Genomic DNA, 26620 nt, shown 5'->3' with positions numbered 1-26620 from the left:
GCCACGCTGTTTGAAGGGAAGGAATGGGGAGCCTGGCTGGACTAGGGGCTTCCCACATGGCTGGTTTTAATGCCCTCAGCCCCAGTCCTTGTGTTTGTAAGGGACCGCGTTCAGTCTTGCGCTGTGGCCTGCTTTAGGAAGAGGCAACCAGCTCCCAGGAATCGGGACGTGAGCGTCACACTGGTCACTCCCATTTGGGAGGCTGAGGTAGAAGGACAGCCTCGGCAGTGTAGGGAGACTCTCAACAACGCTGTGAGACCTTCTTTAAAAACAAAAAAAACAAGCCGGGCGTGGTGGCGCACGCTCATCATCCCAGCATTCGGGAGGCTGAGACCGGAGGATCGCGGTTCGCGGACAGCCTCAGCTACTTAGTGAGGCCCTCTGCAACTCAGACCCGGTTTCAAAATAAAGAATAAAAAATAGGGCAGGAGGTTTAGCTCAGAGGTCAAATGCCCCTGGGTTTCATCCCTAGACCCGCAAAAATAAATAAATAAATAAATAAATAAATAAATAAGTGAATAAAGGCTGGAGGTATAGCGCAGAGATAGAATGCCCCTGAGTTCAATCTCCACCCCCTAAAAAAAAGCAAAGTAGATGGGGTTCAGTTCCAGCCTCCCCTTCGACTGCCTCTGGCCGGAGGATCAGCTGTGGGGGACGGGCATGGCCACAGGGGACAAGTGGCCCTGTAGCAGTGAGGTGTCAGGGTGGGACAGGGTGAGGGCCAGCCCCCACCCCAGCTCACCAGCCCCCCCACCGGAGCCCCCAACTGCCAGGGTCCCCCGATGCCCTTAGATTCCCCACCACATCATTCCCAGAATCCCCGCGCTGCCAGTATGCTTCCTGGGCTCGCTCCCTCGCACCCCATTGGCCAGCCCCTTCGCAATAAAGCCGTGGCGTCCTCAGGCATCCACAGTGCTCTCGGTGGGCACAGGATGTTCTCACAGGCCAAGAACAGACAGCTCGACCCAGGTTAGTGTGGCTCACTGGAAAATCACCAATCAGAGCCAAACAGCCTTGAAAATCCACTCCTAAATCTCAGCGAAGGCAAACAAAGAGAAACAGCGCGGGGCATTTGGAGAGCAAATTAGGTCCGGAGCAGAGGAGGTACTCAGTCGGCTCCCCGCCCCCACGGACCACACGCAATTTCCCATCGACCACAGAATTCTTGTCCGCTGGCCAGCAGATTAGTATTATTATAAGTCTGCAACGTATTTATTGAGCACTGTTGGTGGGCTCCGCTCGGCCCTGGCTGGTGGCAGGTGGCAGATAAATCCACAGCGTGGCCCAGCCCTGCACCCAGGATTCTGAAGGCACAGGGCACATGCGCGTAACACGCTTAGGGTAGGTGGGGCTCACAGCTGCATCTCACCACGCCATGGTGCTCAGACTCATTTAGGGTGGTGGATTTTAACCTTGAAAAGGACTTATGTCCAGGCCTCACTGCAGAGGCTCCAATCTAACTGGGCTTTGGGGTATTCAGAAGTACGCACGGGATTCAGGTGCACAGCCAGCGGTGGAAAGCCTGGTTTAGAGGAAGAAGTCAAGGGGACTTCCTGGAGGAGGCCACTGTGCCGGGTCTGAGCGGCTCTTGGTAGACCCCCTAGTGGGGAGCAGTTGTGCAGATGAGGCCCAGCTCCCTGGACTCAGGAGCCTGTGCACAGGGTAGTCACTTAGCCCTGGGAGCGTCAGGCCTCACCTGAACCTTGGAGGTGGCGGCTCTGCGGGCATCTGGGTGGCAGTACTGGGCACTGCTGGCCCGCAGTATTGGGCACTGCCTGGGAAACCCGTTGCTGCCCATTGGGATGGTCTTGCTGGGAACCGGGTACATCTGGAAACGCTTAGAGAAGGGGCTTTAACCAGGTCAGGGCGCTGACAAGTCCTGCTGTAAAGAGGCCCCATGTTTCCCAAACAAACGGGGCATTGATACCCGGGGCCTTTGCTCAATTAGCTTTAATTACACCCTATCTGGGCAGCTGGAGATGCTGGGGCAGGCACAGGAGGTGGGGCATTGCCCACGGCTGCAGAAGAGAGGACTCCCGGGGTCTGGGAGCCAGTGAGGTGGTCTCCGGGCTGATGGTGGGCGCTGGCCTTTGTCACTGGCTGGGGCGGGGAGTAGAGTGGGGCCTGGGGGATCCTGGCATGGAGGGGCGGTTAGACTGCAGGAGTCACAGACGGGTCAGATAGGGCAGGGAAGAGTTGGGTGCAGGAGCCGCAGCCCTGCAGAGCCCGGCCACTCCTTACCGGCAGGTATATCTTGAGCGCCCACTCTGTGCTGGGCTGCAGCCGGCTAGAGCCACAGGCAGCCTGGGTCCAGATGCCAAACCCGCTACCCCTCGCCTGAAGGAATGCGAGCCCAGGCTGACCCCCTATCCTCTCTGGACTGAGGATAATGGTGGTCCTCCCCCAGAGACTCGTCCTGGGCACTCCAGAGGCCTCTGGTCCCCTTGCACCTGTTGAATCGTGAGCGCTCACTGACTCTCAGCTCCGGGTTGAGCACCTTGTCTGAGTGCCGCGCCCCCACCTCTGAGCCCACCAGCGCCCAGTTCACCTGCCCCTCGTCTTCCCCCAGCCGCGACAACTCCCCCAGCCTGAAGGAGATCCGAAATGGCTGCCAGCAGCCCTGCGACCGGAAGCCCACCTTACCTCTGCGCCTTCTGCACCCCAGCCCGGACCTGGTGTCTCAGGAAGCCACGCTGTCCGAGGCGCGGCTCAAGTCGGTGGTCGTGGCCTCCAGCGAGATCCACGTGGAGGTGGAGCGCACCAGCACTGCCCAGCCGGCGCTGACAGCCAGCGCGGGCAACGACAGCGAGCCCAACCTCATCGACTGCCTCATGGTCAGCCCGGCCTGCAGCACCATGAGCATCGAGCTGGGCCCGCAGGCCGACCGCACGCTCGGCTGCTACGTGGAGATTCTCAAGCTGCTGTGAGTGTGGGGCGCAGGCCGCACCTGTGAGTCACGAGTTCAGCACACGTGAGGGTGTGCACACGGGACGGCATCTGTGACTATGTCTTGAGCATGGGAATGTGTACACAGGCAGCTGAGGTGCTGCCGTGTGTGTGTGTGTGTGTGTGTGTGTGTGTGCGCGCGCACGCGCGCGCGTGTGTAGATGTTTCTGCACATTCTGGCGAATGAATGTGGGCTCATTCTGAGCTCACTAGTGTCTTTGGGTGTCTTCAGGGATGCGTGAATGTAAACGGGATGTGGGTATATGTGAGTTTCTCTGTAGGGACCCATGTGTTTTGAGTGTGTGTGTTAAGTACACAAGCGTGGGTGTTTCTAGGCCCTTGTGCTGTCTTTGTGCCTGCACTTCTGAACGTGTGCATGGCACACAGGTGTAACGCACAGGTTACAGTGTGTGTATGTATGTATGTGTATTTCTCTGTACACGTGCAAGTGTGTGTGATCCAGAATCTGTTTCTGTTTTGTGCGAGCCATGCATGCTTGTTTTTGGTGTGCGGCGCTGCGTGTTCTGTGTGAATCTGTGTGCAGATGTGTGTGTCTGCCTAGGTGGCGGCTCACGTGCATGGGTAGGTGTGGAAGTCTGTTTTGAGGGCAGTGACTATGTATTTGTGCGCAGGCAGCTGTGTGGTTGTTGCCTACACGTTTGTGTTGTGTGTACCTTTTGTAAGGGGGTGTCTGTTTGGAAAACAGTTCTGCTGGGCCGTGCTGGTCCAGGGTGCCCTCGGCCCTGGTTTGGGGGGCTCCCGATGGGCAGGGCGGCCTCTGCGTGGGTTTGGCTGGTAGAAGAAACGCAGAGATACAGTCCAGGTCTCCCTGGGCGGTGCCGGCTCCCAGCTCGCACCTGCAGGTGCCGTCGGGTGACCTGGGCTTGCAGAGGGGAGCGCAGCTTTGTCTTGACGTTTAACTGGCAGGCGGTGCCTGGCTAAAGCCGGGCCCTCACTCCCTCCTGGGGAGGCTCTGGGGAGCCTGGCACCTGGACAGCTGTCAGGGAAGGGGGGTCCCCGAGACCCCGTGTGCTTGTGCCCAGGGCTCAGAGGGTGGAGGCTCTGGCCTGGTCAGCTGGGAAAATAATAGGGAGGTGCCCAGCGTACTTCTCTGCTCCCAGGCAAGATTGCATGTCTGTGAGGCCCTGGAGAGGGCCTCCCAGAAGGTCCATGCCAGCCTTCCGGAGGGCCCGGGCTAAGCGTGAACCGCACTCCGCGATCCCGCAGCCCGGGCGACTCCGGATTGAACGCAGCATGTCAGGTCCTTTCCACCCCCCTCCCCTGTCCTCCCGCCCCATCCCTGGCAGGGAATGATCCACCTCTCCCTGAAGGGTCTTCCTGGGTCCTGGGAGGGGGCCCCGACCAGGACTGGCTCCCTCTGCCATCTTGCCTGGCGCCCCGTCCCCGTAGAGGGTTCGAGTTTCATCGTACAGTTGACACACGGTTTTCTCCCCCTTCATAAACACGCTCATGAATGAAGCCTCTGTTCTTCCTGCTTGGCTTCCAGACCTCCTGCCTGCTGCGCCACCCAGCTGCCGGGGCGCGGGCGGGGGTCAGGGCCCAGGCCTGGAACCCTGGGGCCAGCCAGGCGAGCTTGGCAGTGTCCCATTCAGGGCAGCACCTCGCCCAGCCCGGAGGGCTCCGCCAGGGGGGTCTCGGCTTCCAGAAGCCTCTTTTACCCCGGGGGCGCTCCGGACACACTTGGGTGTCTGCTGTCGGCCGGACAGCACTCTTTTCCCAGTTCCTTCTCCATCCCAGCCGGCTGCTCGGGGCTCTTGACCCCGGGGGCCTCAGACATGTTGGTGTCCAAAGAACCCCGTCACCCTGAGGGCGCCAGTGTATGAGACGCCGGGATGCAAGCTCAGGTCCGACCACACTGGGTTCAAGTCCCCCATGTGACGTAACTGGTGCCGGGGGCGGCTCACGAGCCCCTCAGAGCAGCTGCTCCGGGCAGGAGGTAGGCAGCTTGTGGCTGCCCGGGGGTGCTGGGGTGAGGAGGGAGGGGGCCGCTCGAGCCCCCAGCACCTGTACAGGTGGACCCCTGGCAGGGAGAGCCACCAGGCCTTATGATCCCAACGTAGTTTTTATTTAAGACAGTGCTGAGAGCAGGATGCCCCTTGATTCAGTAGTACCGCCTTCAAACAGCAGTGATACGACAGCCCGCGTGTGCTGAGATCGCGAGAGGCTTACACGGAGCATTGAGACGCTGTGGCTCGTAACTTTCCTCTGAAACCCAGCACAGCGCTCTCAGCCCCTCCCGGCCTCGGTTTTCTTGTCTATAAAATGGGTGCATGCCTTGAAGAGCTCTCGTGAGGATTCAGGAATATGGAAGACCTCCAAGGCTGGCCTCTGGTTCTTTTCTTCTTTTGGTTCTAGAGATTTAACCCAAGGACATTCTCACTCCGAGCTACCCTCCTAGTCCTTTTTTTGTTATTTTTTATATTCAAACAGGGTCTTGTTAAATTGTTGAGGCTGGCCTTGAACCTGAGATCCTCCTGTCTTAGCCTCCCAAGTACTGGGATCACAGGCGTACACCTCCACACCCAGCTCCTGGCCTCTGGCTCTTGATCGGAATGAACTGGCGTCATCGATATTAATGTGCTTCCCGAATGGGAGTGGGTGTTTTTTGTTTGTTTTTGTTTTTTGCGGGTCTGGGGATGAAACCCAGGGGCATTCAACCTCCGAGATACAACCCCTGCCCTATTTTTTATTCTTTATTTTGAAACTAGGTCTCACTGAGTTGCAGAGGGCCTCACTAAGTAGCTGAAGCTGTCCGCGAACCGCGATCCTCCAGTCTCAGCCTCCCGAATACTGGGATTATAAGCGTGCGCCACCACGCCCACGGCTTGGGAGTGGGTGTTTAAAGCAGAAAAGTTGGCTCTGTGGAACTGACCAACTCCCCAGCAACAGGGCGACGGAAGCCATGCTCAGCCCCAGCCCTGCGAGGCCAGCTGCCTCTGGACACTGGAGAGGCACCGCAGTCCCAGGAGCGCTGGCCAGTGCCGCCGGGCCCCGCTGGAGGGAGGGGCAGTGTCTAAATGGTGCTCTCCCCATGTGTTGCGTTTCCAGAGGAACACCCTCACATCACTAGAACCAGACACCTTTGGAAAGTGATCTGCAGCCAGGCGTGGTGGCGCACACTTGTAATCCCAGTACTGGAGGATGGGAGGTTCGCAGGTTTGAGGCCAGCCCCAGCAAGTAGTGAGACTTATCAACCTAGGGAGACCCTGTTTTGAAATAAAAATAAAATAGGGCCAGAGATAGAATGCCCCTGGTTGTTTATTCCCCAATGCCAAAAAAAAAAAAAAAGAAAGAAACATAAAGAAAGAAAAGTAACACAACCCCTGAAAGTTTCCTGGAGACCTTTAGAAACAAAACTCTTCCTAGTGCAGGTCCAGGTCCGAGCTGAAAAGTCAGCCAGGCTGGTGATGGGGTGGAGGGCGTGGCCGTGGGCAGTGCCGTGCTTGGGTTGAAGCCAAACAGCCGGTCCCGACTGCTCCTGCCCTCAGCCCGCGGAATCCGAGGATCCCTAGTGCCTGGTGGGAAGGGGAGCCCCTGGCCAGGACCATTGTTCCTAGGGCAGGAGGGCAGCCTTACACGCCACCCCTGAGGCCAAGCCAACCAGGGAGAGGCCCGCCCATGGGGGGCTCTTTGTCCCAGTCCTTAAGGCCTGGCCTCTGAGCACTTGACCTCCTCAGCCCCCGGCCTCTGCCCAACCCCTCCACAGTGCACAGCTCAGACTGCAGCGTGGCCAGCTGCTAACTAGACCGCAGAGCTGGGCTGCGGCGAGGCAAGAAGAAGCCCTTCACCCTGTTGCTCCGTCTACCCCATGTCTCGTCGTGGTCGTGGGGTAGCTGGGAAGCCAAGCCCTGGCCGGGGAGATGGCAAGGGAGAGGGTCTGCCAGAGCTCCCCAAGGCAGCCCTGCCTCTGGCGAGCCCAGCAGCCAGGAGTGCTGACAGCCCCCTCGATACCCCCTCCACCAGGAGCACCTCGCAGGCCCCAGGCTGCTCTGGAGGCCCACGGAGAGCCCCGTCCCACCTCCGAGTCCCACTCTGATCACCAGTTCTGGATTTGCCTGACATTTCTACATAGGGAATATTTGACTTTTTGACTTCATTATGCTCTTTCATAAATGAAGCCAGGTATGGTGGTAAACACCTATAATCTTCATACCTGGGAGCCTGAGACAGGAAGATCACAGGTTCTAGGACAGCCTCAGTAAGTACAGAGACTCTCATCAACCTAGTAAAATCCTGTTTCAAAAAACAAAACAGAGCCGGGCATGGTGGCGCACGCTTGTAATCCCTGCGCTTGGGAGACTGAAACAGAAGGAATGCACAGGTTCGAAGCCAGCCTCAGCTACTTAGTGAGGCTCTCAGAAACTTAGTGAGACCCTGTTTCCAAATAAAAATATAAAGTAGGTCTGGGAGTATAGCCCGGAGGTAGAAAGCCTCTGGGTTCCACCCCCAGTACCACACACACACACACAAAAAAAAAAAAAAAACCAGCCGGGCATAGTGGAGCACACTGTAATCCCATGACTTGGGAGGCTGAGACAGGAGGATCCAGGTTCATGGCCAGCCTCAGCTACTTAGTGAGGCCCTTCACAACTTAGTGAAGCTCTGATTCAAAGTAAAGAATTAAAAAATAGGACTGGGGGCTCGGAGGAAGAATGCCTCTGGTTTCAATCCCCAGTACTGGGGGGGGGGGGCAGCCAAGAGTGGTGGCACGCACCTGTAATCCCAGTATTTGAGAGGCTGAGACAGGAGGGTTACAGGTTCCAAGAGCAGCCTCAGCAAGTAGTGAGATTCTCATCAGCCTGGTGAGACCCGGTTTCAGAACAGAAATAGGGCTGAGGCTGTATCCTGGAAGTAGAAGGCCTCTAGGTTCAACCTCCAGTACCACCAAAAATAAAGTAAAATAAAATGGGGCTGGGGGGTGTAGCTCAGAGGTAAAATGCCACTGGGTTCAATCTCCAGTACCACACAAAAAGAGTATGTGAACCATGTTGTGAAGCCTAACACAATTTGTGTAGAAAGTGCCAAGAAAATCGCAGCGCCCGTGATTTTTGTTATTATCGTCACCATTTGCCACCGTTGTTATTAGGACAGCCATTAGCATCCACTGTAGGAAGAGCAAAAGCTGCTGCGTAGGAGCAAGAATAGAAGTCCCCAGTAAACCAGGAGGGTTGGCCCAGGTCGTACCTGCGTACACAGCCTGCCGCTCCTCGTCTGTGAGCCCGTCTGCAGATTTTCCATTCAGTTCTGCTCACAGGTGAGCACAGCCTTACAGCCCTCGCCTGTGCCAGGGTTAGTGTGCTCGGCTGCAGTGCCCGGCACCACATGGCGTGGATCATGGACGTGTGGTTCTGGCAGACTCTGAGATCAAGGTGACAGCTGGGTGTTCTCTCCTGAGTCCTCCCGCCATGGACGGCCAGTCACTGCCTCCTCCCTGAGCGTGTACACCACTGTGCATCTAAATGTCCTCTTCTTAGGAGGACATGGGTCAGGGCAGACCCGGGCCCACCTTTCCAAAGGCCTCATTTTATCATGATGCCACTTTAAGGAGCCTCTCTTCCAATACAGTCAGATTTTGGGGTCCTGCGGGGCTGGAACACGAGCATAGGGTTTGGGGCAGGGGGAAACAGTTCCACCCCTAACACCTCCCGATGGCTCGGGACAGGGCTAAACAGTGACCACAAAGCCTCAGCTCAGGCACGGGTGGCATCCAGGGAACGGGGTGCTGCCCCTGTCAGTGGCCATGTGGAGGTCTGGACAGGTTTTGTGGGGCTTGTGAGATGCTCCTGGCTGCCTTGAAAGCGAACTAGGTGGGGCTGAGTCGGCAGGCACCACGTGGTCCTAACCGACCCTCCCTCCATCTGTGGCCCGCCTGAGACAGCGCTGGGGAAACCTGTCCCGGGCAGGCCACACCTCACCATCCTCAACCTTCCTCATTCTAGGTCAGATTACGACGACTGGAGACCATCTCTGGCCAGCTTGCTTCAACCCATTCCATTCCCCAAAGAGTAAGTCCCCCTGCCCTGGACCCTCCCGGGGGCACACCAGGTCATGGGTGGTCTGGGAGAAGGGGGTTTGTCTCCACCAAATGGCAAAATGTTAGGAGTGACCTCAGCGCATAGTGGCAACAAGACCCCACCCCCACCCCGTGGTGCCCTGTTACAGTCAAGTTAGCAGTCTTTATTATGCATCAGATGGGAATAGTAATTCCTGCAGCTCCTCTCTCCAAGGGGATAGTGAAAACCAAAAGGAATTGCGCACGGAATTGCTTCCTCCTGTGCGGGTCAGTGAGATGCTAGAGGTCCTCGTATGATACCCATCACACTCATGCACCACCGTGAATCCGGCCAGAAACAGGTCCTCTGTCTCTCCGGCCACCCCTTATCCCAGTGTCTAATGCACCTTGCCTGGGGGGTGATGGCCGAGGATAGTTTGCTCTCGTCCCGGGTCCCCACAAGCCTCCAGGTCTGTTTTGATAGATGTAAAGAAGCCGGGCCTCAGGAGGCGGCCCAGGCTCTCTCCGGAGCCCATTAAGAAGCCTGTGTTTATGAAATGCGGCTCCTCCGAGGCAGACATTACACCCGGTAATTGCCCCATTTGCTGGCCCGGTCGGTCCCCGTGGGGCTCCCAGGACTGAAGCCCGAGAAATCCTACTCCTGCGAGCGACCTGGGCCTCAGAAGGGCTCTGGCGTCATTGGCTACAGCTCCATCCCTGCGGGCCCAGAGCCGCACTTGACAGCGCCCCATGATGCAATTCGCTTGAAGACCGGCCCCGGGTCGCCACTGATGAGAGGTGGTAATTAGTGTGGCCGAGCCTTAATGGTGGAACAATTAACAAACACAGCTGGGTCCCTGGAGCCCACGTGCGCTGCACGCACCCTCCTGGCCCCCCGGCACCTGCTGTTGACAGGCGTGCGCTCTGGCGGCGGTGTGGCTGGGGGGTCGGGGCTCAGCCTGTTCCCCGTACACGACCTGTCGCCTCCTCAAAGGGGGCCTTGGGTTTGAGCGCTGAGTAGGGACGAAATGTCAGCATGGCCTTCTCAATTCTCTTCATCCTCCAACTCAGACACAAAGTCTAGGCGCCCCCCGGGAAACTCGGGAGGTTTCGTGCCGTGTCAAAAGCGCGCTGCTCACTGCCACGTGTCCTTTGTTTTCCCGCACAGAGCTCTCGCGCACGAGAAGTTCACCAAGTGAGTACGCACAGCACCCTCTCCTCCTCCCAGTACCAGCGGCCTCTGCCCCTGTCCCGAGGCCGGCCTCCATGGCCGGCCTCCTTCTTGCCTCTCTCTGGGCCGTGCACATTCCGGGAAGCAGCGACGGCTCCTCCTGGACGTGTTTCTCTGACATACGTCCACTGGCCCTGCGTGTCCTGAGAAAGCCACCGTGCCTCTCCCCGGCCCCGATCGTCCAGCGACGCCGCCCCGCGCCCAGCCCCGCTGTCCACGGGGTCTATGAGTGACTCCCCATCTCCTCTCTTCCAGGGAGCTGAAATACGTGATTCAGAGGTTTGCGGAAGACCCTCGACAAGAGGTGAGCCTTCCGGTTTCCTATTGTTAATGCTGGGGATAGAGCCCGGGCTGCCCGCTGTGTGGCTAGTTCTCCACCTCTGAGCCCCGCCCAGCCCAGGTGCCTTCTCTACCTCACCGCATCAAGTCGTGCAGGCGCCTTTCCACCTTGTCGCCCGCCCGACGAGGGGCCTGGGGTGTGGGTGACAGAGGTGGCCGTCCGTGCACACACACAGCCCCCTGGTGGAGCCACCTGGGAAGCGGCGCTGCGCTGGAAAGTCAGCCAACCAGATGTCGTTTCTGCAGGCTGGAGGTTCCTGGCATTCCTGGGAAGCCTTGATTTCGGGGTGGGCTGCAAGGGAGCTCCAGCCATTCCCTCGCAGGCCTGTCTGGGGCTGCTCTTCATGAATCAGCAGGCCGAGGAGAGGATCTGAGCTGGGCGGTTTTTTGTTTGTTTTTTTGTTTGTTTTTTAATTTTCTGGGCATGGTGGCCAACAGCCTCCCTAAGTGGCCATGCTCTCTGTCGGCAAAGCCAGACTTCCAGGGACAGGGCAGAGCCTGTATATGTGTGAGCAGGGGCTTGACGGGCCTGGGAATCCACCTGCACCTCTTCTGCCTCCGCAACCATCTTCCAAAAGCTGCAGCCACAGTGCCCGTCCCCAAGGAGCCGTGCCATGTCTGCGCGTGTTTTCTGGTTGAATCCTCACAACAGCCCCCGAGCAGGCCCTGTTGCCCTCAGTCCTCAGGTCGCATCAGAAGTACCCCCCGGGGCTGAGGTCCTGTCGTGGCCTGAGGCCACAGCTGGCCCAGGGCCAGGGCAGGACGGCCCCGTCGCCCGCTCACTTGGCTGCGTGCACCCTGGAGCCCGTGGCCTCTTCTTGGTGCACGTGGGTCCTTAGGGGGCTGAGGCCTGGCTCTTACCTGGGGACAGACCTGGGTGCTGTGCCCGCCGAGCAGGGAGGAGGACGGCAAAGCTGGGAGCGAGTTGCTCTCAACAGAGCCGTGCAGGGAGGCTTCCTGGGGGCCGTGGTGCTGACTTAAATGGATGACAGTGGGACCAGGAAACTTGACCGGCTCTGGAAAGGCCAGAGTTGGGCAAGAGGTGAGAAGTGGGCCCCAAGGAGGCCCTGGGAGCAGAGGCGCAGGCCTTGCCCGAGTCTCCCTGCCCAGAACCCAGAGTTTGTCCAGTAGCACAGAAGTCCTGGGACAGGAGTCCAAGCTTGTTACCTAAGGAGCTTGTCGGGCAGGCTCACTCACTCCCTGGCCCACGTCACCGGAGCTGAGACCGGCTTCTTGTGTGGTTCCGATGTGGTCTGTGGGCCATGCTGTAAAGCCTAATTCTAGAAGAATCTAGTTCTGAAACACAGTGACTCAAAATACTTTTTCCCAAATGGGTGCTTGGGCAGGATAGGGAAAAGCAGAAACATGGAGTAGAAGCTTTTGAGTGGCTGGCCAGCCTCTGCCCCAGGAGTGGTGGTGGTGGTGGTTTTGCTGGTTGGCTGGTTGGTCCTAGGATTGACCCCACAGGCATTCTACCTCTCCCGCCCTGGTTTTGGGTATCACTGAGTTGCTGAGGGTCTGGCTAAATTGTTGAGCCTGACCTGGAACCCGGGATCCTCCTGTCTCAGCCTCCCCAAGTCCTAGGATTACAGGCGGACGCCACAGCAGCCGGCTCATCATCTTAGTTTTTCTTGGACCCCGGTCATTCCTTGCTCCTGTGAAGGCAGCGTCTCAGAGTTCTCCTGGAAAGGGACCTTTATTTCCAGCACACACTTTAGAGCTGAGAGAATTAATGTGGTACCAGCAGAGCCAACAGCCGGGATTTCTCCAAGCCAGGGGATGTGCTCGAGGCCCCGGGGAACCACACGTTGGCGAGGCCCTGGGCCCAGGCTCTCCTCGCCCCTTCCTTTCCTCCTCTCCCCTCTCCCTCCTAAGTGAAACGGGCACTGTTTTCCATCAGCGCTTTGCCCTGTTGCTTGACTAGCATCCTCGTCAGCTTGGGTTCTCATTTCTGTAAAGTTCGCAGTTGACGCCGGGTAGTCTTCCTGCCCGGCCAACATGAAGGCTGGCCGCCTTTATTCTCTGTGACTGTGTGTGGGCAGCTGCTGGCTTAATACCTGTGAGGGCGTGGCTGTGTCCTGTGAGGGCATGGCTGTGGGTGTGACTGTGTCCTGTGGGGGCGTGGCTGTGTCCTGTGGGCGTGGCTGTGTCCTGTGGGGGCGTGGCTGTGTCCTGTGGGCGTGGCATGCCTGGTCCTCCTCCTGAGGACACAAGCCCTGCTCCCCTTCTGTCCTGAGGATGGGGAGGGAGGGGAGGAAGGACATAGGCGCGCACACACGTGTGTGTGTGTGTGTGTGTGTGTGTGTGTGTGTCCCTTTCTCTCTAAAGAGGATGCAGCATTCCTTCCAAATGAGCCCATGCACGCACGCACGCACGCACGCACACATACAAACACATGCACACACACATACAAACACAGGCACACACACATACATACAGAGGCACTCACGCACACAACACATACATACACACAGCTACATGCATACACATACACACAAAGGCACACACAAACATGTATATACATACACAGAGGCACACACAAAGGCACACTCACACATGTGTACACACACACACACACACACACACACACACTGCTCTGAGAAGGAATTTGAGAGTCGCGCTTTAGGCACTGACCATGGACAGATACTCAGAGATGGCCACAGTCAGGCCTCAAGAGAGGAAAGCGGGGTCCCACAGAGAGCAGGAGAGAGCACTCAGTGAGACCAGCACACACATATGCACGCAGGAGGCTCCGGAGGGAAGCTGACGCCCGCTGTGGGGCAGCAGGACCCCAAAGAGGGAGAGGGACAGAGCAGGAGAAAGTAGCGGGGCACGGTGGCTCACACCTGTCATCCCAGTACATGGGAAGCTGACACACGTGGATTGCAGGTTCGAGGCCAGCCTCCCCAACTTAGCAAGATGTCCAGCAACTCAGACCCTGTCTCAAAATAAAAGATAAAATGGGTTGGTTGGGGGTGTATCTCAGAGATACACTCTTCCGGAGCTTAATCCAGAGGCAGAGAGAAACATTAGAGACACAGAGGGAGAGGGGGCCGAGAAGGAGCAGAAACGGCCCCTCCTGGAAGGAGCCACCGGCAGGGTGCAGAGGCCGGGGATTGCCTCTGTGGCTCCACCCCGTCCTCCCTGCACGGAGCCAACGGCAGGCGGCTGGAACTCCCCAGCTTTCAGAGACCACAGTGCTCCCGGAAGGCCTTCGTGGATTCAGGAGAAGGCCGGGAGCCTTCGGCGGGCTGGACGCTAAACAGGCTGGCGGAGCCTCCCCTTTCCTGTCGGGGTCATGGTCGCCGCAGCCCCCGCTCCAAGAGACTGACGCGCTTTCCCTGTGCCGCAGGTGCACTCCTGTCTGCTCAGCGTGCGGGCCGGCAAGGACGGCTGGTTCCAGCTCTACAGCCCTGGCGGGGTGGCCTGTGATGATGACGGGGAGCTGTTCGCCAGCATGGTATGTGGGCTGCTCTCCCCTCCCCTCCCACTGTCCCGGGTTAAAATGATGCTGGGATGAGGCCGGTGATGAACACCACCGACTGTCACTCTTCTGTTCCTTATATGTGTGGATTCCGAGCCAAAGGCCGGACATGCCCAGTGTCCCCAGCTCTGGGAGGACGGGAGGGGACACTTACTGTTACCCCATTTTATAGCGGATGTGGCTGAAGGCTAAGGTGTTAACTGCCCGAGAGATCACACAGTTGATTGTCATACAAAGAACAGAGCTTGGCGCACACTGGGGATTCTGGAAGGCAAATGCATGTCTCTGCATGTCTGCGTGAGGTGTCAATGGAGGACACGGCTCCACCTAAGGCCCTGGGGTCACCGCACCAATCACAATGGCATCCGCAATGACCGGCGCTGGTCAGGCGCCTCCCAAGCGCTGCCCTTTGTAATCTGCACCGCGGTACCAGCGCCTGCACACACCTGGGCTGAAACCAAGGCCCAGAGAGGTTCAGCGCGAGCTTGAGCTCACACAGGCCTTTTGTTATAAGCCCTTCCTTGGCCAAGCCCACCCTGCACAGAGGTGTTCCTTCCTGCAATAGCGGAGGGACACAGCCTCCTCTTTCCTCGGGCCCTGTGACTTCAGCTACTCACTGACAAACCCAGCTCCATCCACTAATCACATGAGTCCCAGGCTCAAGTAACACCAGGGTACAGGCGCTGACCACACCCGGGTTCAGATCGCAGCCCAGCTACCCACTGGCTCCTTGACCTGGGTCTCTGTTTCCACATAACACAGGTGTCCATGGCGTAGATGCTGGACGCACCTGGCCACGCAGGTGGGGCTCAGGGATGCCCCCCGAGTCACCATCATCTCGGCTGGTTCCAGGGGGCCACCAGCTGACCACAGCGGGCTTGGCAGAGCCGTTTGTGCGGTGACGACAGCCCAAGTTGCCTCCTCTGGAACTCTCCTCAGCAGGGCTTATTTTTAGGTTCTTTTCCTTCCGCACTCCCTGTCCGTCCCTCCCTGCTGCCACGGGACTCCTTTCTGAGTGCCCTCTGCGCCGCCAGCTTGCGCCACCCTCCCTCACCGCTGCCGCTGACGTCACAGCTTCACCATGGCAATGCGCAGTGGTTCCCTCCCACCCCCACCCCGGCCCTCGACGCGGGGACTCAGCATGAGAGGGAGCCCAGACCCGCAGCCTCCCCGCCTGCGAGCCTGAGAGATTTCATTTGTATGCCAGAGTTGTTAATGACAGGAGCAAAAGAAAAATATATTCGGGGAGGGGAGCGGCAGCGGCTGGGATGGAAATGCGTCGTTTCTATGGAGACACGCAGTGAGGAAGCAGCCCCGATGAGGCTGCTGTTTCCACCCAAAGGACCCTTCATTGTGTGAGGTTGCAAGTCAGGCAGGGGGTGTTTGAGCCTCCCCAGCTCTCTCAGAGACCCCTGCCCTTGAGGCCTCAACCCAAGCACCAGAAAGACACACCCTCGACAAGAGTGCGGAGGTGAGCAGCGTCTGCCAGTTCCCAGGCTGCAGGAGGGTGATCCCCGTGCCCTTTGGAGCTAATGGGGGCCATGGGCAAGGAAGTGGGGTGCGTGGCCATCTGCCCCATGTGGCTGGTGGCCTGGGCATCCCCCAAGCAAGGGCTGCCCACCTGGTTCCAGCAGTGCTAGGAATTCAGAGGACACAATGCCAGCAGACTTCAAGGGCAGCTGGAAAGGGACTCTAAAAGTCTAAAACACACAAGACTTCCCATTCGAAACCCCCCCCCCCCGGTATTAGGGATTGAACCCAGGGGCATTCTACCTCCGAGCTACACCCCAGCCTTACTTTATTTTGAAAGAGGGTCTTACTAGTTGCAAAGGGCCTGACTGAGGCCAAGGCTGGCCACAAACCACGATCCTCCTGTCTCGGCCTCCCAAATGCTGGGGTTATAAGCGTGCGCCATACCACCCAGCTCATCTTAACCATTTTTTAAGGGATTGAGACCGTTCACAGAACGGCCCCCATCACCTGTCTCCATAACTTCCTCAGTGTCCCAGCTTTAACTCCAGGGGTTCAAAACCAAGCCTGGCTGGGCGTGGTGGCGCACACTTTTAATCCCCGCGCTTGGGAGGCAGAGACAGGAGGATCGCGCAGGTTCGAAGCCAGACCCGCTAGCTTAGGAGACCCTGTTTCCAAATTTAAAAAATATATAAAAAATAGGTCTAGGAGTGTAGCCCGGAGTTAGAAGGGCTTCCGGGAACCCCAGTACCACCAAAAAAAAAAAACAAGCCCGGCCCACTCGGGCCTGGCGGCCCCTGTCACCCCACACTTCATTCATGTCACCACAGCCGTTGTGTCTTTTGATGGGCTCAGTCCACTCAGCAGAGTGTCCTTGAGGTCTGCCCTCAGGAAGGGGTCTTGTGCGTCCCCTGAGGGCTCTGGTGGTCTCCAAGGACCCAGCTGTCCGCACAGGGCACAGGCGGGTCCGTCCAGCGTCCCCCGCCTTCTCCCTGAGTGCAGGAAGAAGCCACCACCCCTCTGCGGCTCCAGCACCCTCACCTGTGCCTCCTCCTGCAGGTGCACATCCTCATGGGCTCCTGTTACAAGACCAAAAAATTCCTGCTCTCCCTGGCAGAAAACAAGCTGGGCCCCTGCATGCTCCTGGCGCTGAGGGGCAACCAGACCATGGTGGAGGTAAGGAGCCGGCGGTGCCCCTCTGACCTGGCCCTGAAGCACCCGCGAGGAGGCAGGAGCAGTCCCGGAGCCTGGGGCAGCCCCGCGAGCTTAGTGGCCACTTCGCCAGAGTTTGCTGTGCTGTGGGTCAGGGGGCTGGGGAAGTTTCCGGCCTGGTCATCTGTTGTGGTGTGATGCCAGCCCAAACAGGGCCTAGGACAACAGCCTGTGTCTGTTTTGCTCACAGATCTTGGGCCCCTCGGCCCAGCCAAGCAGCCCTCAGTTGAGTCTTGGGGTCCCCTGTCAGATGGAGCTGGGCGGGTGCCCTCTGCACCATGGGCTCCCGGCCTCGCCCTCCCAGGGCGGCCCACCCACTTGCTAAGGGCACCTCCCCAGAGCCTGGGAGCGCAGAGCCACTGTCCCGAGCGTAGCCAGGCCCAAGCCATACCGCTCCTCTAGCTCAAGCAAAGCCGGGCAGCATCGCCATATCATCCTCTGCCCTTTAGAAGCGAGTCGCCACGTCGGGCATTGGTCACAGGGATGGGAAATGACGTCACCTCTTGGTGGCGAGAGCATCAAAGACCCTGCAGGTGTGTCGTCAACCGAGGGTTGCCTGCGGAAGTGGGGGTTACCATGGGGTTGGCAGAGAGATGAGGGCAGTATCCAGGCCGTGAGGACAGCAGGTGCCAAGGCCCAGTGGCAGCAAGATGCCTGCTGGGGCCAGGGAGGTTGGATCCTAGGGGCCAAGAGGTGGGGTGGGGGGCTGTGGCCGGCGTGCTTGGAGAGCCCGGTAGGAGCCGAAGGTGCTGGTGAGGACTTGGGATTCGGTCTCAACTCCTGTGGCGGGGAGGGGTAAACAGGAGACGGGAGACGGGAGGCAGCGAGAGGGCGGGCTCCTGGAGGAGGGGCTGTCCAGCGCACAGGAGTAGTTCGTGGCGGACAGAGAAGCGCCTCCGGGAAGCGGGTGCCGCAGCTGGATGCCGCTGGCCCGCTCGTGCCAGCCAGTCATACAGAGGCAGCAAGCGCGCATCCCGCCCCTGGGTGAGACCCGCGCCTGCGCCCTGACGCGCCCCTGCGCCCGGCAGATCCTGTGCTTGATGCTGGAGTACAACATCATCGACAACAACGACACCCAGCTGCAGATCATCTCCACGCTGCAGAGCACGGACGTGGGCAAGCGCATGTACGAGCAGCTGTGCGAGCGGCAGCGGGAGCTGAAGGAGCTGGTGAGCCCCCACCCCGCCTCTGGCCTCCAGACCCGAGGGGGTTGTCCCCAGCCACCTCCCAGCCTCTGCCCCGAAGCCTCTGCCCGAAGGCGCTCTGCCCTCACGCACCCCCAGCACCCCACCCGCACAGCAGGACAGAGGCGAGGCGGCAGGCAGTCTGCCCCGACTCAGGAAAGGGTGTGTCCCCTGGTGGGGGGCATCCCAGATGCGGCTTCATCACCATCCCTCAGGCCCCCCAGCGGGCGGGACTGTGGCCCTCTGGAGCCACACCCTTCCCCTTGGGGTGCAGGGACTCACCGACCCAACCCGGGTTTCTGGGGGTCACGTCTCCAAGAAGCCCCCCCATTCTCAAACTGTTGCCTGTTGCCTTCTGCCAAGAGAATCACCATGGCTCCGTGCACGGCGGCCGCGGGGTCCTAACGGCTCTGGTTTCCCTTGCAGCAAAGGAAAGGCGGGCCGACCAGGCTGACACTGCCCTCCAAGTCCACCGTGAGTTGGCTGCCTCCTCTCTGCAGGGCAGGCCGCGGGGAGGGTGCGGGGTCCTCCCCCGGGAGGTGGAGGGGGGCGACAGGGACCCCCAGCTTGTGGCAGGCCAGCTCTCCAGGCGGTACGTGGGCTTCAGGAAGAGAAATGCAAACCCACAAGAGAATTAAAATATTGGGCTGGAGATTCTTGGTGATTGGGCTGGGGCTTAGCTCAGCGGTAGGGCGCCAGCTCGTGTGAAGCCCTGGGTTCAATCCTCAGCACCATCAAAGTCAATAAACACCAAGACTATTGGTGGTAGTGGTAAAAGGTTGCCAGTTCCTGTTAGTGACGATGGGTAGGCTCCAGTGCACGCTGGGCGTTGATGCCAGATGCCGCCCTGCTAGTCCATCTTCATGGCCACCCGTGGGGTCCGTGCCCCTTGCCAGTCCCATTTTTCAAGGTCTTCAGGGATCTGTACCCTGCTGACCTGCTGCCCCAGAGTCCATGACTCCAGGCGTCTCGTTCCAGCCAGCAGGAGGGAGGACAAGTCAGACAACCGCCCTTCCCTTTAAAAAGCTTCCTGCAAGTTCCCGGGGCATGGCCCCTCGCATCCCTTGCCCAAACGCGGCACACAGGCATTCTTAGCGGCAAAGGAGGCGGGGACGGTGACCTTATTTTAGCACAGCCAGGTGGCAGCTGCGGCCCCAAAGGGAAGAGGACAGACGCTGCCCCGGCCTCGTGGTCTAGCGCTCGGGCCTCACTGAGCCACTTGAGAGGGGCCTCGTGTCCGCGTGTAGGAAGCGGCTGGGCGCTGCCGCCTAGGAGAGCCAAGCATCGGGCCAGCACGTGTGTGTGCATGCAAACACATACATGCTGTGGGAGGGGTGTGGCCCGCAACGCCCCAGCCGTGACTCCGGCCTGAGTCATGCCTGAGGCCCCTCCGGCTCCTGCAGCCAGCCTGTCCCGGAGCTGGGGGGGGGGGCGGGCTCCCTGGGCTCTGGGGCCCACCTGAGCCCCGCCGTCCGTCCCTCCGCAGGACGCCGACTTGGCTCGCTTGCTGAGCTCCGGCTCCTTCGGAAACCTGGAGAATCTCAGTTTGGCCTTCACCAACGTAACCAGTGCCTGCGCTGAGCACCTCATCAAGCTGCCTTCTCTCAAGCAGCTGAACCTGTGGTCCACTCAGGTGCGTCGCTGCCCCCGCCTCTACCTCGCGCCGGCACACCCTCCCCTCACTCCCTCGCCCTCCTCCCTACATCCTCACCCTCCTCCCTGGCCCCATTTCCTCTCCACCTTGCGCCCGCTCTGTGTTGGCCTTTGCCCAGAACCCCCAGACTCAGCCGCCTAATCACCACCCATGTCCCTCAAGCTCAGCGCCTCCCCCTCGGCAGAAGGCTGGGCCTCCAGAAGCCGCTGGCCAGTTGGCCAAGGCCCTGGGCAGGGCTCGTGGTGTTGCTTGGGAGAAGCAGAGCTGAGGTGCAGCCGCCCCGCTAGCCCAGGAGGAGCGCAGGGGCGTTGAGTCCTCTGGCTCTGGCCCGCGAGCCCGGCTCAGCAAGCACCAGCCGCAGCGCACCCAGCCCAGGTCGACCGCTGGGTTCCCTGTGCACCCTGGGAAGAGGGGCTCGACCGGTCATTTACAGATGAGAAGTGGCCCTGCTATTCCCAGCAGCCTGCCTTCCAGCCCGAGCCTTGCCCAGCCAGGAAAGGCAACCCATAGCTGCTTGGAGCTTAGGGGTCATGGTCCACAGCTTCCTTGATAGACAGTGACGTGACTCCCAGGGAGCCCCAGCCTGGTCCTGTCCCCCCAGCAGGAGCTGGATCTGAACCTGGGAGAGCAGGCCCTGGCCTCTCTAGAGGGACAGGAGAGCCGCAGCGCAGGCAGGCCCCTCCCCTCCCCCTCCTGTGCCCAGCCTGGTTCCCCCGGGCCCCGGATGGGGCTGAGCGTCTCTGTGCCCACAGTTTGGAGACGCCGGCCTGCGGCTCCTGTCGGAACACCTCACCATGCTCCAGGTGCTGAACCTGTGCGAGACCCCGGTCACCGACGCCGGCCTGCTGGCCCTCAGCTGTGAGTACCCGCCGGGCGGCCGCGCCCATGCATGTGAGGGACTGGGCACGCATTCATGGCACACCTGCTCTGAGCCAGGGGCTGGGATTGAATGGAAGGGTGATGTCCCATCCCTGGTGGAGCTTAGGACAGACAGCCCATCTCTCCTGTTGGAGAGCCTCGGCGTGCCCAGAAGGATGCCCAGGCAACTCCCGGGCCTGGTCCAGGTTGAGCGGCAGGACCTGGCCGAAGCCTCAGAATCCTAAGGGAACATGGAGGCTGATCCCTTTGCCCTGGCCCTGACCTAACCTGTCATCTTAGGGTGCCGGGCCTGGGAATCTGCACTGGCTCGTCTTGAAGGAGTCAGCGGGCTTCCCATGAGGCGGGTGGAGTGCGGGTGTGACTGTGGATCTCAAGAGGTGGCGGCTGGGCAGTGGCCACAGCCCTGGAAGGCCATTAGCAGACTCTAGCCGGCGGTGGGGCGGGGAGGGGGAGAGTAGGAGCCGGGATGAGGGCTGGAGCTGGCCCTCTGCAAGTGTGCTTGGAGTCACCTGCAGGAGTGTCTTGGTTAATAGTGCATATTATTATTATTATTATTATTATTATTATCATTAAAGGTGCCCCTTCAGCACCTCTGGGGGCGGGCACAGCTCCCTTGCAAACGCCCGTGGGCTCTAACACAACTCGTGCTTAGAGGAGCCAGACCTGAGTCGCCACCTATGGGACAGCGTCCAGGGTTCCCGTGGGGAAGGGCCAGCCTGGCCCGTGGGGGGTCAGGCGAGCTCTGGAGATGCCCCATCCAGGGACAGCGATGGCGCAGGGATGGGGAAGGGACAGAGGTCCAGTTCAGACGAGCATGTCCCCCAGCAGACTGTCCAAGACATCGCAGCTCCTGGCCCACGTCCCGCACAGGCTGGCCCACGCACAGGCAGCCTCTCGTGCCGGCTCACTCTCTGTCTGTCTGTCTGTCTGTCTGTCCTTGTGCAGCCATGAAGAGTCTCTGCAGTTTGAACATGAACAGCACCAAGCTCTCGGCCGACACCTACGAGGATCTGAAGGTGAGTCTCCCTCCTCCCCGTGCCTGCCATCCCTCCTCCCCCGTGGCTGGCTCCAGACGGGCACCCGGTGCTCGTGGACCTGCTCCTCCAGCACCAGGGACTGGCACCCCAGCAGAGAGGGGAAGTCGAGGGCAGTGATGGGAGGAGCCGCGGGGAGGCCTGAGGTCGCCAGCGATGGTGCCTCTAAGGATGAGGCCAGGGATTCGGGGAGGCAGGAAGGGCAAGTGCAGAGACCCTGGGGCGGAAGACGCAGGAGGACGGGCCGGAGCTAGTGCAGCTCGGAAGAGCGGGGAGAGCCGCAGGCCGCTGAACGCAGGAGGCCCTCGGGGGGCACGGAAGGCCTTGAGGCCTCGACCCAGCTCAGCAGGAAGCCCCAGAGGCTTCTAGCAGGGTGGCCAGTTGTGTTCTAAAAGCTTGCTCTGGCCGTTGTGAGGAAGGGATCTTTTTATGGGGAGCCAGAGTAGGGCATCTCGTGGGGCCGGAGCCCTGGGCTGGAGCTGGGCAGGGTGGGCAGGATGGAGCTGGGCAGGGGAGAGGACCTGAGAGGTGGGAAGCTGAGGAGCAGGGCTGCCACCCCTCCTAGCTCCTCACCTGGAGGAGCAGGCGAGGTGGTGCTCAGCACTCTAGAGAGGAAGGGCTAGATGCAAAGGCAAGATAGCCCAGGTGGTGCCCACAGGCCACGCTGCCGCCTAGATCCCCTGCGGCCCTTGGCCGAGGCCTTTCTTCAGTGAGGTCTCTTGGCCACCGCCAGCTGCCACCTCCCACCTGGTCAGGCCTCCCACAGCCGGGACTTGCCTCCCGGCCAAGTCTTATGGACTCTCAGAGCACCTGCTGTGTGCCAAGGATGCTCAGTCCTGGCAGGCACGGGGCTTGGTGGGGCCCACAGGGTCCCAAATAGCGTGCAGAGAGAGGAGACGGGACCCAGGTAGGACGAGGGCACAGCTGCCAACATCCAGTGTAGAGTCAGCGCTGACCGCAGCCCAAAGCCCAGCCCATCCACACCACTTGGGCCTATCAGAAGGACAGATCGAAGCCGGGCCTGGCAGCACCTGCCTGTCATCTCAGTACTTGGGAGGCTGAGACAAGAGGGTCACGGGTTGGAGGCCAGGGAGGCAAGTAGGGAGACTCTCATCGACCTGGTGAGACCTGGTTTCAAAATAAAAATAAAATAGAGCTGGAAAGGAAGGAAGGAAGGAAGGAAGGAAGGAAGGAAGGAAGGAAGGAAGGATTTTTACCCCACCCTCGGGGTTCCTGTGCACACCACAGTTTAAGGAACATTCTAGGCTGTCCTCTCTTGGAAGAGCAAGTCCAAATGCCGCCGAGGCCAAGAGGGAAGAGAGGTGCGGGGCGTGCAGGAAAGGCTGCTCCTGAGCAGAACCCACTCCCTGCAGTTTTCCGTTCCCCTCCTGCAGAGCGAGAGGCCTGTGTTCAGCACCAGGCAGCAAAGCAAGCCACAGGTTCACTGCCCGGCAGCCCGGGCTTCCTGTTCTTCAAGAGAACCTCGGAATCTCGATTGTTCTGCGCAGCCTCCTAACCTGGAAAGGCTGGCCTCCAGGCCCCCAAGCTTGCAGCTTCTGCCTGGGCCGTCGGGAGCTCAGGGCTGCCGAGCCCAGGAGAATGGCAGTGGGGATTGCCGTGCGTGCGTGTAGATACATCGTGTTGGCAGGTACACAGAGAAGCCGGGAAGGCAGGAAGTAAAGACAGGAGACCAGTCAAGAGGCAGCTGTCTCTCTGTGAACACTGGTTAGAAGAAAGCAAGGAGCTGAATGTTTATAAAAGAAAGAAGCAGCTTTGTAACAGGAAGTGTTGCTGAGAAGTGGCAGGTGTGCGGCCCAGGTTGGGCGTGAGCGTGTGTGGTATTTAACCCCTGGCGCTGAGCTTGGAGCTGGGGCCAGGTCGAGCGTCCCTCCGTCCACACGTGGGTGCTGAGGCTGGTCTGCTGGGGCTCACACTGGCTCCGGGGCCAGAGGTCTGGAGGCCCCCGCCGCCCGACCCTTGTCCCCTTACGGCGCCCAGCCCCTCCGGGAGCCCCGGAGCCCGGGCCACAGGTTCTGTGTGACGGGGACCCTCTTGCCGCCCACAGGCCAAGCTTCCGAACTTGAAGGAGGTGGACGTCCGCTACACCGAAGCCTGGTGAAGGGCCGGCCGTGGCACGGTGGCGTTGCAGCCGCAGCGACAAAACGACTCTTGACTCATAGACGTAGAGCAGCAGAGCCGGCGGCCCCGGCTGTGGGATAGTGGGGGAGTCTCTGGGGGGAGGGGTCCACAGTGCGCCCGGCCCCCGCCTAATTCTTTCAGCTTTCAATCGGAACCTTTGGCCTGGTCTAAAGCGGACTTTGTGGCGAGGATCGAGGAGCGTCAGCGGGTGGGTGGGGGGTGCGGGGGGGGCCCTTCCGTGGATTTTCCTTTGTGTTCAGTGCCGTGTGGGACACCGCCGACTCCCCGAGGCGCCGCCCCCAGCCTTTGGGACGGGAAGGCCCAGCCAAGGCGCCGCGCCGTCTGTCTTCATCGTGGCTATGCAAAGTGGTTCTCGTTGTACATAAGATTTAAATAATGCACCTATTTAAGAAATGTTGGCAAATTGCAGGTCTGGGACCTGCTCTTATTTATGAAGTCTGACCCCCCCTGCCCACCCCCTCCCCTGGCGTGTAGTACTCTAGGGACCAGTCAGCTGTCGGGCTAGTGGTAGCGTTATTGTTATTTTTTTTTAAAGGAAACAGACTTAAAAAAAAAAAGGACAGAAAACACACACACACACACACACACACACACACACACACACACACACACACAAAGACCCTCCTTGGAAAATTAATTGCTTTTTCGTAACGGATTCTCTCTGCTAATGCCCTCCCCGCCCGCCCGCCCCCCACTCTGTATTTCTGAGTTCCAGGTGTCTCCAGCTTCCTCATCAATGGGGGGCAGGGGGGGCAGGAGAAAGGCACGGGGTCCCCTAGCGTAGCCTTGCTCCTCTCAGGCCCAAGCTCTTTCCTCCCCCGCTTTACAGGTTTGGAAGGGGCCCTGACCTTCCTCCTGGTCCCTCCCTGGTGGAAGAGCTGCACCCACCCCTGAGAGCGCCCTTCCGCCTTCGCTGCCCTGTCCCTGGCAGACTTGCGGCCTGTGGCCCCCGCCATCGTGACCCTCCCACCCCCGTGGCCCTCACGCATGCCTGCCTCTGCATGGTCTCTTGGGAGAAGAGAGATACGTCGCCCCTGCCAGTCTGACGACCCCCCGCCCCCACCAATGTGACCACTGTGACCAAGACGCTCCTCCCGTCCCTACACCTGCTCCGACGACAGCCAGCCTCCGTTTCTTTTATAAACAGTCGGCTTTTTTCTTAATGAGCCCCTTACTGTACAGAACAGCCCCTCGATGGATTATTTGGGGTCCCCCTCCCCCCGGCCCCATTTTCTGTTGGTTTAGCACAAATAACGCCCCCCCCCTCCGGCACCTCCAAACCTAACCCACAGTCAATGTAATTGTTTTATATATATTTAATCTTATTCAATGGAAACCATGCTTTCGCCGTTTTATACTTTGCTAGGTAGACTTTATTACCCTCCCCCACCCACTATGCCCTCATTTTTTTTAAAAAAGGAAAAAAAAAAAAGAAATTGGGTTTCAGTCTTAATTCACTTCCCGTGCCAGGTTTTATTTCGTGTGCGTGCGCGTGTGAGTGTGTTGTTTTGTGTTCGGTTTTCTGTTGTTGTTGTTGTTGTTTTCTGTTGTTTGGTTTTATTTTCTTACCCCCCGCCCCACGCCCCGGTTCCATACTTCATAGCACTCTGGTGCAGGAAGAAACAAAGCAAAACAGACAAATGAAAAAATTTTAAAAAGAAGAAGAAGAAACGAAACAAGACCTGCCACCCCTTCCCTCGCACTGTCGCTTTCCTGATGGTTATAGCACTGTCACGTAGCTGTGTACAAAGAGATGTGAATACTTTCGGGCAAAAATAAACTGTAAGTGACTCACCCGTGCCTGGACTCTGTGTGGTGGGGGCCGGGGCGGGCGGAGGCAGGGCCAGGACCCCTCCCTAGTCGGCACAGCGCTTCCTGAAGATGGGATCTTCACGCCTTGGACCCTTGGCCGGCTAGAGCTACTGAGGCAGGAGGAGGTCCTGGGTGTGGCAGGCTGCGGGAGAGCATCCCTGGTCTCTGCCACCCGTAGCACCCTGTCCCCCTTCGTGACAACCAGGAGCATCTTCAGACCTTGCCGGGGACACGTTTGGCCCCAGTGAGAGTCCGTGCCATGGACCCAACCGCTGCTTCTGTTCAGCAAGGCCACGAGGAGACCCCGGCACATTCTCAAACGCCTGGGCATCTCTTGAAGATGCGGACGGACAGGTGGGCAGTCTTCCGAGAACTGCGGAAGCCCTCACTTCCCGGGCCTCTGCCCACCTCTGCCAGCCCCTCCCTGCTCCTGGGAGCCTCCACCTTAACCTGTAAGAACATGGCAACCAGCTCTGGTCATTCTGCATTTATTTATTTATTTATTATATTTTTTGTGGTACTGGGGGTGGAACCCAGGGGCTTTTCTACCTCCAGGCTATACTCCCAGACCTATTTCATACTTTATTTGGAAACAGGGTCTCACTAAGTTGCTGAGAGCCTCACCCAGTAGCTGAGGCTGGCTTTGAACCTGCACGATCCTCCTGTCTCCGCCTCCCAAGCGCGGCGATTGCAGGCGTGCCCACCACGCCCGGTGGTCACTCTGGATTTGGATGCTGTGGGAAGGGAAAAGCAGGCCTACCCGTCCCTCTGGCACTGGATCTAGGGACAGCATCCTCTCAGGATCCTCAGCCGTATCTACAAGGACCCTTTTTCCAAAGATCACATTCACAACATCCAGGCAGATGGATCTTCAGGGGTCCTCCGTAATCCTCACTCCTCACCCACTTCAGCTACTCTAGAGATCTTTCTTTACATTATTTAATTAACCCCTTATGCTTCCTATTTTTCTTTCTTTTCTTTCTTTCTTTTCTTTCTTTCTTTCTTTCTTTTTTTTTTTTTTTTTTTTTTTTTGTGGTACTGGGGTTCCTGGAAGCCCTTCTACCTCCGGGCTACACTCCCAGACCTATTTTATATTTTTGTTTGGAATCAGGGTCTCTTAAGCCAGCGCGGCTGGCTTCGAACCTGCGCGATCCTCCTATCTCCTCCCAAGCGCAGGGATTATAAGCATGCGCCGCCACGCC

At 59.1% G+C, this 26620-nt stretch overlaps 1 protein-coding gene across 1 annotated transcript in view; it reads left to right on the top strand.

The window, feature by feature from the left end:
- CMIP (c-Maf inducing protein) overlaps positions 1–23565 on the top strand; it is a gene marked incomplete at both ends in the record, with an annotated part of 197925 nt that extends 174360 nt beyond the window's left edge. Inside the window, 12 exons of the mRNA XM_080702910.1 lie at positions 2570–2923; positions 8907–8972; positions 10128–10154; positions 10446–10494; positions 13882–13989; positions 16543–16659; positions 17724–17864; positions 18306–18353; positions 19366–19512; positions 20286–20391; positions 21358–21428; positions 23512–23565. Of these exons, the coding sequence (XP_080559036.1) occupies positions 2570–2923; positions 8907–8972; positions 10128–10154; positions 10446–10494; positions 13882–13989; positions 16543–16659; positions 17724–17864; positions 18306–18353; positions 19366–19512; positions 20286–20391; positions 21358–21428; positions 23512–23565 (1288 nt within the window). The remainder of the gene's footprint in view (positions 1–2569; positions 2924–8906; positions 8973–10127; positions 10155–10445; positions 10495–13881; positions 13990–16542; positions 16660–17723; positions 17865–18305; positions 18354–19365; positions 19513–20285; positions 20392–21357; positions 21429–23511) is intronic.
- Positions 23566–26620: the final 3055 nt, after the last annotated feature.

The sequence above is a fragment of the Muscardinus avellanarius genome, assembly GCF_963383645.1.
Source record: "Muscardinus avellanarius genome assembly, chromosome: 10".
Taxonomy (NCBI): Eukaryota; Metazoa; Chordata; class Mammalia; order Rodentia; family Gliridae; genus Muscardinus; species Muscardinus avellanarius.
This window is presented reverse-complemented; position numbering and strand designations above follow the sequence as displayed.